The 18241-nt window shown below is 27.8% G+C and overlaps 1 protein-coding gene across 1 annotated transcript in view; it reads right to left on the bottom strand.

Annotated features, from left to right (window-relative positions):
- The window catches only part of LOC107169411 (inhibin beta chain-like), a 70040-nt gene that overhangs the window by 35412 nt on the left and 16387 nt on the right, over positions 1–18241 (bottom strand). Inside the window, exon 2 of the mRNA XM_015519139.2 lies at positions 11396–11896. Coding sequence (XP_015374625.1) covers positions 11396–11896 — 501 coding nt within the window. The remainder of the gene's footprint in view (positions 1–11395; positions 11897–18241) is intronic.

The raw sequence follows: 18241 nt of genomic DNA, 5'->3' as shown, positions 1-18241 counted from the left end.
AATTATAACGATTTTATATCATTTATTTGAATAAAATAAGGTTAATGTTCAAACTTCTAACAGATAATCTGATAAAACATTCTAGAAAAAAGCCTTAAAGCTAAAATGCAAGACGTTTCCACTTACAAAAATAAATAAATAAAATAATAAGAAAATTAAAACATTTCAGTATTTAAGAAAGCTAATAACAATTTATGTGTTGAGTATTTAACAAATAAATAAATAGTTAAACTAAGTTCTATAATAATAAACGATCCGATACTCAACATTTTGAGTTGAATTAAATATATATATATATATATATATATGAAATGTAATATCGTATAATATGTAACAAATCATATATATATAAATGCCTAAGTGCTGTCCGTAATAAAACAGCATAGCACAGAGAACAATATAACATATTATTTATGGCTTTCAATAATATTATAAATGTTTTACAAGAATATAGCATTTAAGTGCAGATATCTAGTTAAATATGAATATGGCACTAAAAAATAAAATCAAGATGTTTTCTTCGTTTGTCAAACTTGAACTCATATCAAAGTACACACGAATTAGTTGGCATTATTTATTATATTTCATCAAATCGTGTAAAGACGTAAAGTAAAATATACTACTTTAGGTGATATAATTTAGTACATTTTTATCCATTTTTGAATAGTATTAAAAATATCCAGAAATTTCAAGAGCAGAAAAAATGTTTAAATGATACCAATAAGAGCCAGGGCCAACTGATATTAACATTAGATTTATGTTATAGAATACAGACAAAACAACATAAATATTATAATCAGTATATAAATGTCTAAAAATGGCTAAAATTTGAAATGTGTGGAATTCGGTTGATTATTTTTACGCCGCGCCGTGTACGAAATTGGTGAAGAACAAAACGGTCAATCATTATTCATAGACCATAGTTTGTAGGAAACTACGACTAAAATATAACGTAATATCGATCTTTATTGTGGTTTCCTAGTGTACAGGATATGAGTACTGCAATGTTATTTATCCGTTGTTACTGTAATCTCAATTTTTTTCCCGAAAACTTCATAGCATTAACAAGCTTAAAATTTATTTAGATACATATTTTAAATATATTTATTTTTATTATTTATGTATTAATGGTATGGTTATTAACAGGTATTTTTATTGTAAGAGGCAGATACGGTTGGTTTGGAATACGTGTTTATGGTGCAAGAATTCATCACTAAAAGCCCAGATGGTCACCCATCCAGTATAGACACCAGCTGATGCTTGACCTCAGAACACGTTATAGTGACTGCGGCTATCGACCATACCAAGCCCCTATTTTATATTACATTTACAATGAAAGATATATGATTTTTAATACTCGTATTATGATCGCTTATATATTTTGTATAAAGTCAACCGTATATTCGTATATTTATAATGTATCTCAATACTTATATTTAAACATAATACTGAAAAATTTTTACGAAACTTTTAAGATTTAATAATAAAATAAATATTAAATATGTGTAAAAAATTATGTACAAATAAATGGCTTTAATAATTTTCACGTTTTCCATGTTATGTATCTACATTAAATTTATGAGAAAACGCATTGATCCATTTCGTAAAATAGTTTTGAAATAATTTAAGGCTATCGGGTGTTCTGTGCAAATATATGACAACAAATATGGGTCGTGATATTTTATTCAAAATTTGAATCTATTACATTTTATCTCAACTTTGTTTTGTAAAAGAAATATTTTTTACCATACTTAGATCTTATTCTCCTGTTGTAAACTAAACACACTATTTTGGAATCTAATAATACCCAATTATATATTATTTCTTAAAAAAAATATAAATAAAATAAATAAAAATAGAAGTAGAAAAGTGATGAAAAAATTATTTTTGAAATTAGCTAGAAATTAACACAACCATAAATAATTAGTACAATCAATCCAATACTTGATGGGCATATTAAATTAAGTAACATATAGGTACTTATGTATTTAAATCATTCGACAAATGTTATTTTAATAATTATTAAATGATTTTATATATTAAGTATAAAAAGTAATAGGTCATAGATATTAATATATAAATTGATAACATGTGTACACGACAATGCAATCCTTAAAATATATAAAAACAATAAGTTGTCAAATAAATTCAAACGAAGAAAAGCAATTGAATTGAATTTATTGTAAAAAAAGTTTAGTGAAATTTTATTTAAACAAATGGTAAAAATTATAATTTATATTTTATACAAATATAAGATACCTACTGAAAACTCATATTATATTATATATATTGAATATTTTTTGAGTTATGGTTCATACGTTTATATTTTTTGTTTTGTTCTAAATATAAAACAATAAAATAATTTAATAAAATATGCCCTTGTAAATCTTGAACATAAATGTTAAAACTTACAATAGACCAAAATATAATATAATCATACATATTCACATGTATAACTATTCGTTTATTATCGAACTCGTGTTTGTAAAGTTTTACATTCAAAAATGCTTTATTACTATTTGTACGACTTTCCGAATAACATTTTTGGGGACGAGGCTCTAAAAAACCGTATTTCCCAGCTGCAGTTATTTTTATACTTATACAAATCGTGTAGATACACGATATAATAATAATAATATAAATACACGTGTCCTTGAATCAAAGATAGCATAGTGACTTTTAGAATACACACGACGATGATAAAGGAATAACCTTTATATGTATTGTGTGCCGCAACATAAAAATCACATTAAAAGCCCGGCGTGTTTTATTCGGCCACCTACCATAACAATTTCGAACCATACAACCGTATGCGATTGCATATTGTTAAAATGTAAAATAAAATATATATAATAATAACATGTCGCGCGTGATTCCAAAAAAGCTACCATATAATTACACTGTAGAATGACATGCGCGGGTTACATAATATAATATTTGATAGGTATATAATAATAATAATAATAATAAATAATAATATATTGTAATTACTAATAAGCAATAACGGAGACGACACATGGCGGCGGCGATCGTCCCACGCTTTCTACGTATATATTATATTCTCGTAAGAATCTTCATCATCGTGACGAAAACTTCTCCACCGAACGGCTGTACCTGCATATTATATTGTTATTATACTTTATTATTACTATCTACTTATAGAACTGTGTGATGATTATTAACGGTGAAAAAACCGACAGTATAATATCGTTATTATCTATATTATTATAACAATACGACAACTCCAGACCTAAAGGCGTATCTAAAATATAATATTTTAGATACGCCTTTATGACTTGGCCTCTTGGATTCACCTATAATATATTATTAATAATGTCTGCCTGAAATATAGATATTTGACAATCACAATCACTGTTAATAATTAAAAATTGTCGTAAATCTGTATAAAATGTTTTATTATAAATACCTATCGTCCTATCATGCTGATTAGATATTAGTATAACTAATTTCAATACATAATTTACGTATACTACAGCTCAGTGCCGTTAATACTCAAACTATAATTCAAGACTTAAATCCAAAATACTGATTTTATCTGTGGTGTTTTTTTAAAAATCAATTTTCATTCACTATTAAAAAGTTTCAATATGCTTGAGAATAGATATTATATTATTATATAATATACACAGTATATATCAATAATATATCGCTACTTTTTATTTCATCGTAGATTTTTTGGTCTTATTTATTTTTTAATTAAATGTATTTTGTTTTGAAGCATAAAGTAATATTATGGACGTTAGGTTAGGTTTTAATATTGAATTTTGTCATTTTGAACAAACAATTTAAGTTATATTAACCATCATACAACATACAACTATACAAGGTATATTAAACTAGATGTACATAAACATTTAAAGTTGTATGAACGGAAAAGTGCAGAAAAAATATTGAGAAATTCTACTCATCTTAATGTTAAACACTTTAAAAAAAGTTCCAAATTCAAATAATTAATAATTTATTAACTTAATATATGCACTATATATATATACTTTATAGAGGTTTTCAGAGTTTTCTGCATTGGATGATAAAAATCAAACCATAAAATATCAAAATAAATCGTACTTATTAGTGTTGCATTATTTCAGTATAAGGTAATAACTAATAATATTATTATTATACATGGATATTTGTAATTATATAAAAAACATTATTTTCGCAATCACATCGTCATGCCGAAAGTATTAGTGGCTTTATCACCTAAATTATCTAATAATAAACATTAACACGCACAAAATAGGTATATGCGGAAACATAATAATTTCCAGTACATGGTCTGGTCAGTTGTGTTTTGATGTGTGTTGTATGTGTTTCTCTCTCTCTCACCCGTCACATTCTCTCACTCACCCGTTCTCTTTCACTGTTTTTCAGTGGGTCTGCGCGTGTATCTCTGTGGTACTAACTGACAACTGTGCGTCTGCAGTGCAATGTATCATAGAACTGCTGCACGCAGCACGCGTGTAATAGTCGTATCGAAATTCCAATATTCCATATAATACATTACAGGGCGCCGGTGGATATAAATATAATATATAAATTATTATGGTAATGCAGTATATCATAATATTTATTATAATCGTATGTTATATAAAATGTGTTGGTTTGGCTGCCGAGTACTGGTGCGCTGCTGGGCGCTGGGGACCACGGTTTTTATAACGACATTAATATACCTGCCTCTTTAGCGTGAGTGGTGCACGTTGAAAACTCTCACGGTCACCACAAACATATAGACGGTCATAATATTATACATACCTACCTACACGGCTACACTACACACACACACACACACACTTAGGTGTACAAACACTAATGTATACATGTGTTAGCAAATATGTGTATTATATACAGTGTCCCAATTAGCTACATACTTAGACATTATATTATATTGAAAAGAAGACTAAAAAATAATAAGTTTAAAAAATAATAATAATAATAACCACATTTATTAGGCGGCGTTATAGATTATATTATGTAATAATAAATACATGGGCGTGAACCAGTATCTATAAATTACCGACTTAACGATCTGGATCTAGGGTTTCTCTACTAATATGATAAAATATATAGCATAAACGAGTTCAAAGGAGGCTGTGGCGGTATGTTATAGCCGTTATAGGTATTTCTGCCCCCGAGCCGTCACCCCCTCCGCGCGTGCCGTCGCCGACACTGTACATGCCGGACCGTGTGGACCTCGCGTCGCGTATTCATTTAAATAAAATCATTTTAAATCAACAGACTGTCAAGACAGTATCGTATCATTATTAATAAATTATAATATTATATATAATATTCTCGGCGGCCGTGGTAGTCACGCGCCACCTTATCCGCGTGTTGTCGTGGTATTCTTGATAAACAGTACGTATTATGATGGGCACTCATCAAAGCGGATTTTAGGAGGAAAACACCTCCTACATACTAAAAAAGAAAGTCATCAACCCGGTTGGGGCAATTTCTTCTGTAAATAAACCATAGTACAAATCGAAAATATGATATTATTATGAAAACTGTCGCACTCTGTCGTGTGCGGTCAAAGCAGAACTGGTCTACTTTTACATACACACTCATACTTTCCCTGAAAATCTTTATAAATTATTCTTAAGAGGGTAACATTTCAAATTGTTTAATTTTTCTTGATTTTTTTTCTAACCTAGCCATATATCAGTGTCCGCTGTAAGGTTAGACATATAGTTACAGCGTAGTACTCATCTAATTAACACTATTATTAGGTACTTAGATACTAAGATAAATTCACTTTTATCTAGAACCAAGATAAAAATAAAGTCGACTCAGCCGAAATCGATAAATATGGGATATAAGATAAGAGTATAAATAATAAATACTGATCGTGTGCGCATTTATTGCAATTGGCGAAGTGATGAGAAATGAACTTCCGTACGACATACGTTATGTACTAGGAATGTATTAATAATATACACCAGGTATGCGTTTACCAAAAGCCGCCAATCACGGGCCAGTAAGCAATTAAGTATAGAAATATCGTTTGCAAGAATAATATACATATTACATTATTTCGGTGCTACTATGAGCCCGGCGGCCGATGTCTGGTATACGAGGATGGAGAGGAGGGGAATCGATGGGTGTCCTGGGACCCGGCGGCGCGGCGGTAGCGTTTTCACTTTGCTCGCGCACCCGGAAAGTCTGAACGCGTCTCGTTCGCCAACGTCAAATTCGACTAGCGGCTACCAAATGGAAATTTTTTTAATTAAAATATATTCATATGTATTTCTTTTTCTTTTTTTTTGCTAATAACGTGTGAGCGTTAATTTAACCAACCGCCGTTGAACATTAAAGAGTTTAACTCTTGCGATAAGATTTCAGACGAAGCTATGCCGTCCGACTATAATAATATATTGGTTGCAATAGCATTAAATTACATTAAAGTATCGATTTTCCCCAAAGGTTATTCTATAACTTACATATATTACAATTTACATTGTTCATTCGTTCGGTATAACCTATATAATACGTATATGTAATAGGTATTTTGGTTGTTAGTTACATATGTTATTTATCAGTGTATATTTTTGGTTCAATATGTTAATTACCTTTGTGATGATTACGAATTAGTACCACAACCTATATTACATACCTATGTTTGGTGAATTGAATTAAATAGTAGTACCATCTCTTTTTTTAAATAAAAAAATAGGTGTTCTAACAAAATCTTTTTATTTAACACATGTATTATTATTATTATTTTTTTGTAACATTAAGGTAGTTAACAATATATAATAGGTAATATACAATTAAATTATTTATTGTTATTTTCAAAAGTCGCATGAATTTATATTGAAGAGCTGTACTATTGTATCTTGTTTGTAATTCTTATACTCAGTCTTTGAATTTCGGCTTGTTGTGCAAATAAATAGATAAATAAACGCCCATATTTTTACAGCATAGAAATAAAATCGATGGAAATATATTTTTTAGATATTTTACCTATCGGAAGAGTTATCTGATTTTAAACTTATTGTTGACCTTATATGATCCAAGTTGTTGACTCTTCAAATTTTAATTTTTGTAAGAAAATAATTAATAGAATATCGAACCAAAAATGTTGGTGTATTAATCCAAATTACAAGCATATAAAGAATTCCCTACATAGGTATTGAGAGATATCTGCGGTACAGTGTACCTAGCTATAACATTATGTTGAATCAATACCTATGATCATATTATTTAGGTGGATGATTTCAAAATTTTATATTGGATGCAAAAAAAATTATAACTAGTCAATCACGATCAGAGCAGTTCTAAAAACCTTAGATACCTTACAATTTTTTAAATATTATCAAACATACTTTACGAAATATTAAACATTAATCGCTTTTTCTATAGCAACGTGGTCGGGAGACCTTGTTACGATATTAGTTATCCAGAGAAGGTTTTCTATTCCTTATGGATAAGTTTTCCGTTATTGGGGGTTAGAGCACTGTATATGAGATATTTATCAATAATAAGACACGTTTGGTTTATAGATCCATATTAATATTATTATATTAAAAATAATACATTACTAATGTAGATGGCTCTAAATAAGTGTATTTGGTGAGTTCACTCCTGTTGATGGTGACTGTCGAACTAACTGCTGTGTGTCATTTTAATAATAATGTAATTATGTGCATGGGTAGAAAAGTGTTGAGTGAGTATATATTATGTATTGGTCAATCATATAGTGTGTGTTAAGTGTGGGTATAATATTTATATGTATATAAGGTGTAACTAATGTTCCACTATAATAAAATGAAAACGAGTAGTTAAAAGATTAATAAAAACATATTGCATTAAAATTGATTAAGCATTTTAAAACTTAGAAGATAATTTAAAATAGTAGGTGTGTTAGATAGTTACAGTAAATAATATATATAGACATATAGTATACTTACTTAAAATCTTCAATAAATATTTATTCTCGGAAGTATTTAAACTCAAAAACAATTAGTTTTATCATTAAAAATGACTAGGTAAGACTATAATCATGTTATGATATTATCCTTGATGTTAAAAAAATTAAAAAGTTATAAATTTCAATAAAAAATCTGTAATATATGGGATCTATGATGTAGGTATAATGTATGAGATGCAAATGTACAATTGCATTCTGCAAATGACGCCCCTGATATTATTATTTGATACGAACTTCGTACTTTACATAGCAAATAACCATCAAATATCAATGCGTGCTATATCTATGCCAACTCGTCTTTAATTTTTTCGCTCGTTATTATTATTTTTTTTAAAACCAATATAAAAATAAAAAAAACCAAGAAACCGATTTATTTAAATTTTAATCTAGTCGTATAATACCTTTGTTCGTTTGTTTTGTCGGGTGTATAATATACATAAAAAAAAATCATCATACATATATGATATATTATATATTGTGCGTCAAACTACAAATGGAGTTTAAACCGTCGGTATAAAGTGGTGATCACACGGAACACGATGAACGATAGTGAATATTCACCGAAACGCTCTAAAATATATATATTTTTTTGTTTTTAAAAATAACTCTACTTTATTTGTGTAGGCATATTATACATATGCCATGTAAATAAAGTACTTGTAATCTCGTCGACGGTAGATGGAACTTAATGTAGTGCCCGTTGTATTTTTGGAATAATATATATACATGTATATTTAGGTGTAGTATATTATTACTAAAAAGTTAATCGGTATACATTAGTGCTTTAATTTCAATTTACAAGAGTGTTTTTTACGATAATAATCAATTCACGCCAGTGTGTTTATTAGTTTTCAATCAATTATAAGTGGATTATATTGTATTTACCGATCAAGTTGATATAGCATGATGGTAATTGGATATGTATATGTGTAATATTATTCAGGCGATAAATCTCAAATTAAAATACTCACTCCGTTTTAATACTTATCAATAATAATCTTGTACCTAAACAGATTTTAATTATATATATTATTTTTAAAATGGTCATTATCAAGTTTATATATAGTTCATTTAAATTATTATGTATTTTACATAATATTAGTAAGCTAATCGAATTATTATACAGACATACCGTAGTAAGATACACGATTATAAATGCGTATAATACAATATATAATATAATAATAGTTTAATCGTACACCATCAAAATTTATGAAACACTTATAATTGCAGATAAATTGTAAGCGGAATTATTTACACGAGTTGTTTGTAAAAAATGTTGTTTGACAAATTGTGTTCATTCAAATCGTATAGATTCATTATAATATATTATGTACTAAACAATTACTCGGCGTTCGTCGTGCCTTTGTCATTGTGTACAGGCTGCCGAACATCGATCCATCATTGCTCTATAATGTTGTGTTATATGCATTGTTTTATCACGTACCTTGAGCCGGCCGTACAACTCGCACGAGTTCACGATAAAACGCAAATCGTACAGAAAGGCAAAATATAATTCATACATACATATATAATACGCTTCAATTGTTTTTACTATTTGTTCAGTGGAAACTTTTCCATTTAGATGTTTATTACGTACCATAAACATCTCTAGAATGCTCACGAGTCATGATAGTATTTTCAGAATAATTTTCTGTAGATGGAAAAATGCCTAAACACACATTTCTGCATGATGTCTTTTCATCAATATAATAATAATACGCAATATGACGTTATTCGCGACATTTGCAAAAAAATAATATCGTTATCTATTTAATACCCTTCAATATTTGTTTTGCATTTTTTACAAACATGAAAAATCACAAATTCAATTTTCATACAAAAAGTTCTGAGAATTCATCGTTTCGATTTAATAATGTATTTTTATTTTAAAAGTTTAAACAACAACTATGTCTGCTAGTCTGCAAATGTAAAATGGCACAAAAATGTAGCACTACATTTTTTAAATTTAATCCAAAAGTGTTGACAATTGTATAATTTATAACATCGTAAAAAGGAGGCCAATTTTGACTTAGCCCAGTGATACTCAAATTTTTAAGTTCACAGGATATCCATTTATTTTGATTTATGTTTATAAAGTGTAAATACATAAATATATGAAATAAAACCATTATATAAGGGTTATTGTTGGACTTTATCAAAAAACATTATATGACTGATGTAGTGTGTGCTTTATTATAACCTATATATAAAGTTTTAATTGTTTTCCAAACAAAAATTTCTTGTGAAGTAAATATTTCATTTTTGCATAAGCTATACGCTTTACAGAGCTTATTGTTAAAAAAATTTAGTACACATTTTACTTATATAATATTCGAGTAAAAATAAAATGTGAATTAAAAGTTCTATTCTATCTTTGGACATGAATATGAAATTGAGAATTTATTAAATTAAATGAAAAATTTGTATATAGAGTAATTTGTCTACAATAATGTATAACGCTGTTAAACATAAAATACTGTTATTCTTCTAAAACTTGTTCCAACAAACCTGACCCATTTTTAAATGAAATCAAAACTCGCTTAGAAATATTTCTACAATATAGTAAAAGTTAAATGGAATTTTAGTTGATATACAGAATGCATAGCTGAATTAGAAGAGTTATCGTCCTGACGAAAAAGAGTGATATTTCAAAATGCTGTTGAAACAATTGTTATATTTTTCCCAAAGTCATTGGTTCGTGATATCTTGCTAATGCATCGCGCCTAATAGGTGTTCATTTATTTTCATATTTTTTTCGATTAGGTAATTTTTACTCTTCGTATAAGATAAAAGGTATATACGTCGTACCTACTACCTAATACATTATAATACTATGCACGGGTCGCAGGCCAGAAGCCAATGACTTGTACGGCCGGGGGGCTATGCTATTACACGATGTTTCAAATAAATCAAATTTAAGAAAATACAATAAAGATAAACTATTATTATTATTATTATTACGCTACTAAGCAGGCGCTTATAATGTAAAACATGGTGTAATTATTATTATATACAGCGCGACAAACGGAAAACGATGTACGTATACAGTTACCGTGTGAACTGGCTGAACGTGTAATTATTTTTTTTATTATTTGATATTGTTGTTTTATTATTATTATTTTTTTATTACAAAAATATTTACAATTTTTATGCGTCTACTGACATATTAACGAGTTCGAAGACATCTAAACGACGTGATTTGAGAACGAGTAGATATTAACTATATAATATATATATAGAACTATTACACGAGTAAATAATATAGTATAGTGCAGTCATCACATCTCTTTATAGTCGTCCGGATAAAATTTCTGCTGCAGCCCTAACACAACTCGGGTGGGCTATATTATTATCATTTGATGAGATTCGGGATTTTAATGTACTATATGTAGGTGTGAGCACGATAATGATGATGATAATAATAATGTACGTTCCAACACTCACCTGGTTCTGCAAATCCGATGATCTCTCTGGTGCGGCCGTAAAAATCGTCGGGCTCCGAATCAACGTCTCTGGTGGTCGGTAACCGCGTACTCGGTGGCAGTGTATTACCGGCTGCGGCGGCGGCGTCCGGGTCGGCGACAGTCAACCCGGACAACGGTTCGACGGCCAGTGCTTCCACCAGGAACCTCGTTGACCGCGCCTTAGTAATATTTGGTTTAGCGGTCATGCCAAGCTTGGACAGTATCTGTTCTTTGATCGCCTCTATTCGCTGTTTGTCCAAGCTAGACCTGGTGGCACTGTCATAATGCCGCCGTCCTCGCGGGCGGTGCTTCCGCCGATGGTGATGTCGATTGATACCGGAAGTCGCCGCCGACGACGACGATGAAGACGAGGACGACGAAGAAGACGAGGACGACGACGATGATGAGGACGACGGTAACGGGAGCGTACCAGACGCTCTTTTGCACCATGGGCAATGCTGTCGTCTACCACCTGATGTACCTAAAACAAAACAAAAAATAATTAACATTATATTATGCGTAATATTATACATCCGTACTTTAATGATAAACAGAAAATTATTTTCTGTAGTTATTTAAACAGCACACTAAAATACCCTTAATCAAAACAATTTGAGGAAAACAATTGCTATTAAGTTAATTGAATTAGGTATAGGTACGTACTACAATTATGTCTGAACCTAACAATCTCTTCCATATACTCGAATACTTAGTTACAATCTAAACCTACTTAAAAATTCATCTAACTTAACCATACATTCTCGTGGCATACTAAATTGTGTCTTTGGGTGATATCAAAAATTGATACATAATAAAAAAGTTATTAAATAATGAAATGCATGATAAGATATTTCTATGAAATGTTCATACATCGAATAATTTTCGATTTTTATTAAAAATAATGACGTGTTTTTTTACTGTTTTAACATTTTTGATCATTTTCACAATTATTTTTGGTTGCACTCAAAGTATCCAATTTATTCATTATTCATTATGATTATTGTTAAATACCTCCAGCAGATAACTAAAGCCCCCTTTTATGTGTTAAATGACACCCTCCATAGTGACCTCCTCATTCCGACAGTTGAAACTCTTTACAAACGTTTCCACCTCAAACTTTCAAATCACCGAAACCCTCTCATCCAAAACCTCTCCTCTCGAACAATCTTGGTCGACCCTGGCCGACGCGCGACGTTTAAAGCGTAGCTGGTGCCGTGATCTGCTAGTCGACTAGCTAACTAGTGCACTATAATCACTACTATCCCGCCATTAACTGCTATTATTGAATAGCTTCTTCATTCAAGCCAACCAAGACTTATTATGTACTCCTCCATTGTGCTTATTGTAAATTCCTCTTACAGATTGTACAATAAAAAAAAAAAAATGATTTTTGTAATAACTATTTAGACATTTTTTTAGAGAGATGTTTTTCAATTTATTTTTAGTCACTTATTAACAAAATAGATTTATATTATTAACTGTAGATAATCTATAATGAACACTTTATATTCTCTTTTGGTTTTAATTATTTTACTTATTATTATATTTATAATCTACATAATTAGCCCATAACTAGCATAACTAGCCCATAAATTATTGGTTATTATATAAGCACAATACATTGAACGTAACAATATGTTTTCTCGTAATGTTACGATTTTTATTTTTATTTTTTAACCCCTTACTAACTCATATATGTAATGGAATACGTAGTCTACCGTAAAGTACAAGTACCTATACCTGCGGATTAGCTATATTATTATATTAGATATATACGGAGACCATTCATTCTAGAAACCGTTCTAGCTAATATAAATTGTTATAAATTCCATTACGGAAATCCTATACCCACTCAACCATTTGGTAATTAAATAGCTAAAACTTAATAGTAATACTTTAAAACTAGTAATACTTATAACTAAACTATACTAACAATAGAAATCAAAAATAAGTAAAAGCATATTGTAATGTCAACAATCAACCATCAGCTTATGAAATTCGATCCAAGCAAAGATTGCATTGGTGATCTAGCCAATATATATATAAAATTTAGCTTGAGCTAAATCACTAAAATACACCAGTAAGTAGAATATTTATAATAATACATTATTTATAGTATAAATGGTAATAGATATTAAATAATACAAATTATTTTGAAAAACCTAAAGCAGAAAAATATTCGTTAATATAATAAACTGTATAGGTGATCAACCGTGTATCAACATTTTGATTCTAGAAGATTTGAATTTACATTTAATTGATACAATATTAACATACATAAAAAAATTAAAATTTGCCGGTCTGAGAAAAAGTAATTAATTTCTATCAGAATATTGATTATAAGTATTACATAAATATATTATATACCTATTTAGTACATAACAAAAGTATAGTTTTGAAGCACTGAAAAATTATTTAGTGTGGCAACTTTGTAAAAATAAGGAGCTATAAATTATATAATACCTAGTTATAATTAAAATTTGATTAACTGTCGATCAAACCGATTTCCATAAAAATCCACATACAAATACACACTCCGATAAATAGTGAAATTAGTAAAACATAATTAATGATAAGTTACTTTAAATATTAAATAAAATAGTAGGGTATCTACTCAAAACGATTAATATAAATTTATTAGGTATGAGCTATGATTATGTTTCTGCGTATACATATACCTACATAAAACCACACAAACTAAAAATAATCACACATTTATGAAACCTAATGTATATACAGTAAAAAATAACTATACTATTCCTCAGATTGTTTAGGTATGTGTTAGTGAACCTGCACTCACGTACAAATAATAGAGCACTCATATTTCAGAAGTTACGATAAGTCAATTATTTAAAAATTATTAACAAATACTTATTTCAAATTTGCTATAATAGAATGAACCTTAATTTAATATTTTATACTTGATAAAAAAAAATCAGCTTAACGCTTTGATAATAGTACAACCAGTAATTTAATTAAAACGTAATAATCATTTTAACGAATTCGTAATTATTTTAAACTGTAATCATACTTAGTATATAAAATAATCATAAAAAGTACCGTGGCTGATGAAAAATTAAAAAATTAAACTCATTAAAAAAAAAAAAAAAAAAACGCCTCGTGAAATATGCATTCGTATTTTATATTAATAAAATTGAGAGTAATTTTTTAGGGTAGTAAGGTAAAATTATTTGTTTGGCTGGACATTAATTTTAAGTTTTAACATCTTTACACCCTCCACTCAGAAACTTTGTACAATATAGCTATATGTACAAAATTGGATTGTGATACCCTAAATGGTTCATAAAAACAATCTATAATTTATTATAACATGCAATCAAAATTAAATGTTTCTATATTTTTAAATTAAAAGTTGGTATTGCCACTGAATATTATACTACACCAATTAAGTTTGATAAGTATCAAACAAATTCACTGTGCACAAAACTTTGAATACCTATAAAACATTTGTTATTTTAAAAATTAAATATTAAACATCACAAAACCATTTAAAGGCGGTATAAAGTTTGAAAAAGTATTTTTATTTTTTTAATATTAATTATTGATATGAATTATAGATATATTCATGCATATATTTATAAAACCATCCCTTATAAGTGAGTTAAAAAATTAACAAAAGTTCCTACCTAATTTTTTTATTTGCTTAAGAAAACCATATTAATAATGGTTAAAGTCGTCAGTGTCATTCCAAATTTGTAGTCATTATTAAATTTAAAAAAATATTTTTATCAGATTAACAGCATTGTGATGACTTTCACTACGCCATCGCCAACGCACTTTTTTCATAATTGTAACACTATGGAAAAGTTAATGATATAAAACCATATTCATTTATAATCGCCGGTGGTCGTGTGACGTGGTAGTAATGATCAACTATATGGACACAGACAGTATAACTAAAATTTACTATAACTATCTTTCCATCAAGTAAATAAATATAATTCTTTTTATTAATTAAATAACTTCAAAAGCTTAACTTTTTTAAATATTTAATGGCATAGAATGAAACATAGTTGGACCTATATTATCTATGAAATAGTTAACAAAACTTTGTTTTTGTTTACTAGAATGTTGTGCAATTTTAATCTCAAATTTGTTAACTTGTTTACTTTCAAATTTATTTGACTCGAATAAAATGGTAAATTAATCTCAAAGTGCCTTAAGTTCTATATAATTTTATGTGGAGGACCCTAATATATCCTTTTGTTTAAACATATTCGTACAATTAGATTTTGTTGTACATATAAAGTTGTCACTGAATTATTTACACAACCCACTCAGACTATTGAACCATACTGTATAATAGATATACTGGATAAGTATTGCACACCACTTCAATAGGTAAGATTTTATTTAACTTTTACATTTTGAGGACGACAGATCTTAAATGTATTGCTAAATCATATCAACATCTACATTCCACATTCCACCGTTGATAAAAATATATAATTATACCAAAGTTATTAATTATATTTTGTATTTGAGTACTCGTTATATTTTTATTATGACAAATTACAATATTCGAACTATAATGAATGCATTTATATTTCATTGATTGGTAATTACTAATTAGTAAATATTAATACAATATGTCTAATAGTAAAAATTACGAAAACGATTTTATTTATACTCAACGACAGTTTTTCATTATTTGACACAATACTCTTTATATATTTAATTAACTCCAATTCCTGTTTTTTTTCTACAATCCCCTACCACGATTAGCAAGAAAAAAGAAGTCATACAAAAATTATATTTTATCATAATAAACATTAACAATGATATTTTATTTTTAAACCTTTTCAGTGCATAGTTTTGATTTATGTTTAGTAAACAATGTATTTATTCACAGAGTACAAACTCCATTTCCTTATTACTGCAGTATTATTTAAAATACTGATACGCGTAATAATATAAAAAATATAAAAAAAAAAAAATTATAGGAAATACCTAATGAAAATTAGAGAATACTTACAATTTAATATCATTAGCGTTACAATATTATTTAACGATAATATTGTATTTATCATTTAACAGAATTACGTTGTACCTACCCTTTCTATACGATGTTACTAAACTATTAACTGGAAAATACATAATTTCAATCAGATATTGTTTGGTACGATAACTTAAAATATTCTAAAAGCGTCTATCTATATTTCTTGTATATATTTTTTATTTTTTTGTACATTTTAAAGTTAAGTTTTCGTATTATTTCTGAATGGTGTATTTTATTATTTATTATTATTAACGTTATCAAAATTGTACAAAAGAAAATATTTGTAATATCACGTAATGTACTGAAACATTTTAATTTACTATAAATAAAAAATAAAGACTTATCAATTTATATAACAAAGAGAGATTTAGATATTTCCCTTAATATTTTTTAATTTTAATAATTATAACGATGGAAATCTCTGAATTTTACCTTTATTAGACAAACGTCTCAAAAAAGGAATTTTAAATATAGATTCGAGCGCATGTTTTAAGTAATAGTGTGAGAAGACCAAATAAAAATGTATAATTAAATATTATTATGATTATAATATTTAATATTAAATTAGAGCATAGGTAGGTAAGAAAAATTAAAGAACCTAATTTAAACCTTACACCGTTTATTTATACTAATTATAACAATTTATAAGATAATATATTACAGCTATTAGATACTTTAAACTTATAAACTATTCATAAAATATATTCTATTAAAAATGTAGTTCATTATTTTTACAAATCAACAATACATTTTCGATAGGTACGTATAAAAACATTATACGTAATTATAAATTTTTTTAGTTAGGCTTCGTGTTTTAAAATATAAACTTTGAGTGTCTTCAAAATATGAGTACCTAATTAGAAAAAGAAAGTTTCTATAATCTATAATAAGTTGTTAAATTAAGTTTTAGTTTATACATAACATAGGTATAATAATATCATACAATGTATATCTTTTATACTCAAAGATATAATGGAATTGCAAGTCATACATTAATTGAACTCAACCACTCGATAAATAATTAATCAAATTGTATTTTCTATAACCACGAAATGGAGAACGAAATGAGAATAGATTAATGAAAGAAAATATTTTCAAGGTATCAGTTGTGACTTGCGTGTGTAAGTTAATGATCAAATATACTTAAATACTTAGATACAGGTACATGCTAGCTATTTTACTTACTTTACTTATATATAATTCAACTACAACTATACTTTTTTTTTTTTTTTTAATTAATTATAAAACGTTTCTATCCTATGGCTATCTACATCTATAGATAAATGAACATAACTTTTTTGGCTATTTTAAAATGATAGTTAAATATAAATAAAATAGGTATTATAGTAATTGAACAAATACAACTATACTTACATAATACAATTTTATTATCTATGGTTAAGTAAAAATTTAGGAATGTATATTATATCATATCAAACATTCAAATGACGTGATCCAATATCTGCAGTATATATTATAATATTATTGAAATAATTAATATTTTGTTAGACAAATGTCACATTGACGCAGGTTTCCGAATGAAATAATGAATTCCCATCACCGCTATATGTTTTGTCTTTTAAAATTTTCTAATTAATTTGAAATTTAACAGTCAGATAGCGAAACTAAAATAAAATGTAATGGATAATCCGATAATATATTATTTACATTGCGATATATTATGTTGTATAGTGAGTGATGTCTGTATGTGTACTTCGGTCATAAACAATTAAGCAAATGAAATCCATTTGTTTATGACTTACTTAAAACACTGAGAAGTTTTGTCATTAAGTAAAACTTCTAGGA

This window comes from Diuraphis noxia, unplaced genomic scaffold (assembly GCF_037042655.1).
Source record: "Diuraphis noxia isolate RWA-SAM2 unplaced genomic scaffold, SU_Dnox_SAM2 contig0002, whole genome shotgun sequence".
Taxonomy (NCBI): Eukaryota; Metazoa; Arthropoda; class Insecta; order Hemiptera; family Aphididae; genus Diuraphis; species Diuraphis noxia.
The sequence above is the reverse complement of the archived record's forward strand: the minus strand, read 5'-3'. Positions and strand labels throughout refer to the sequence as shown.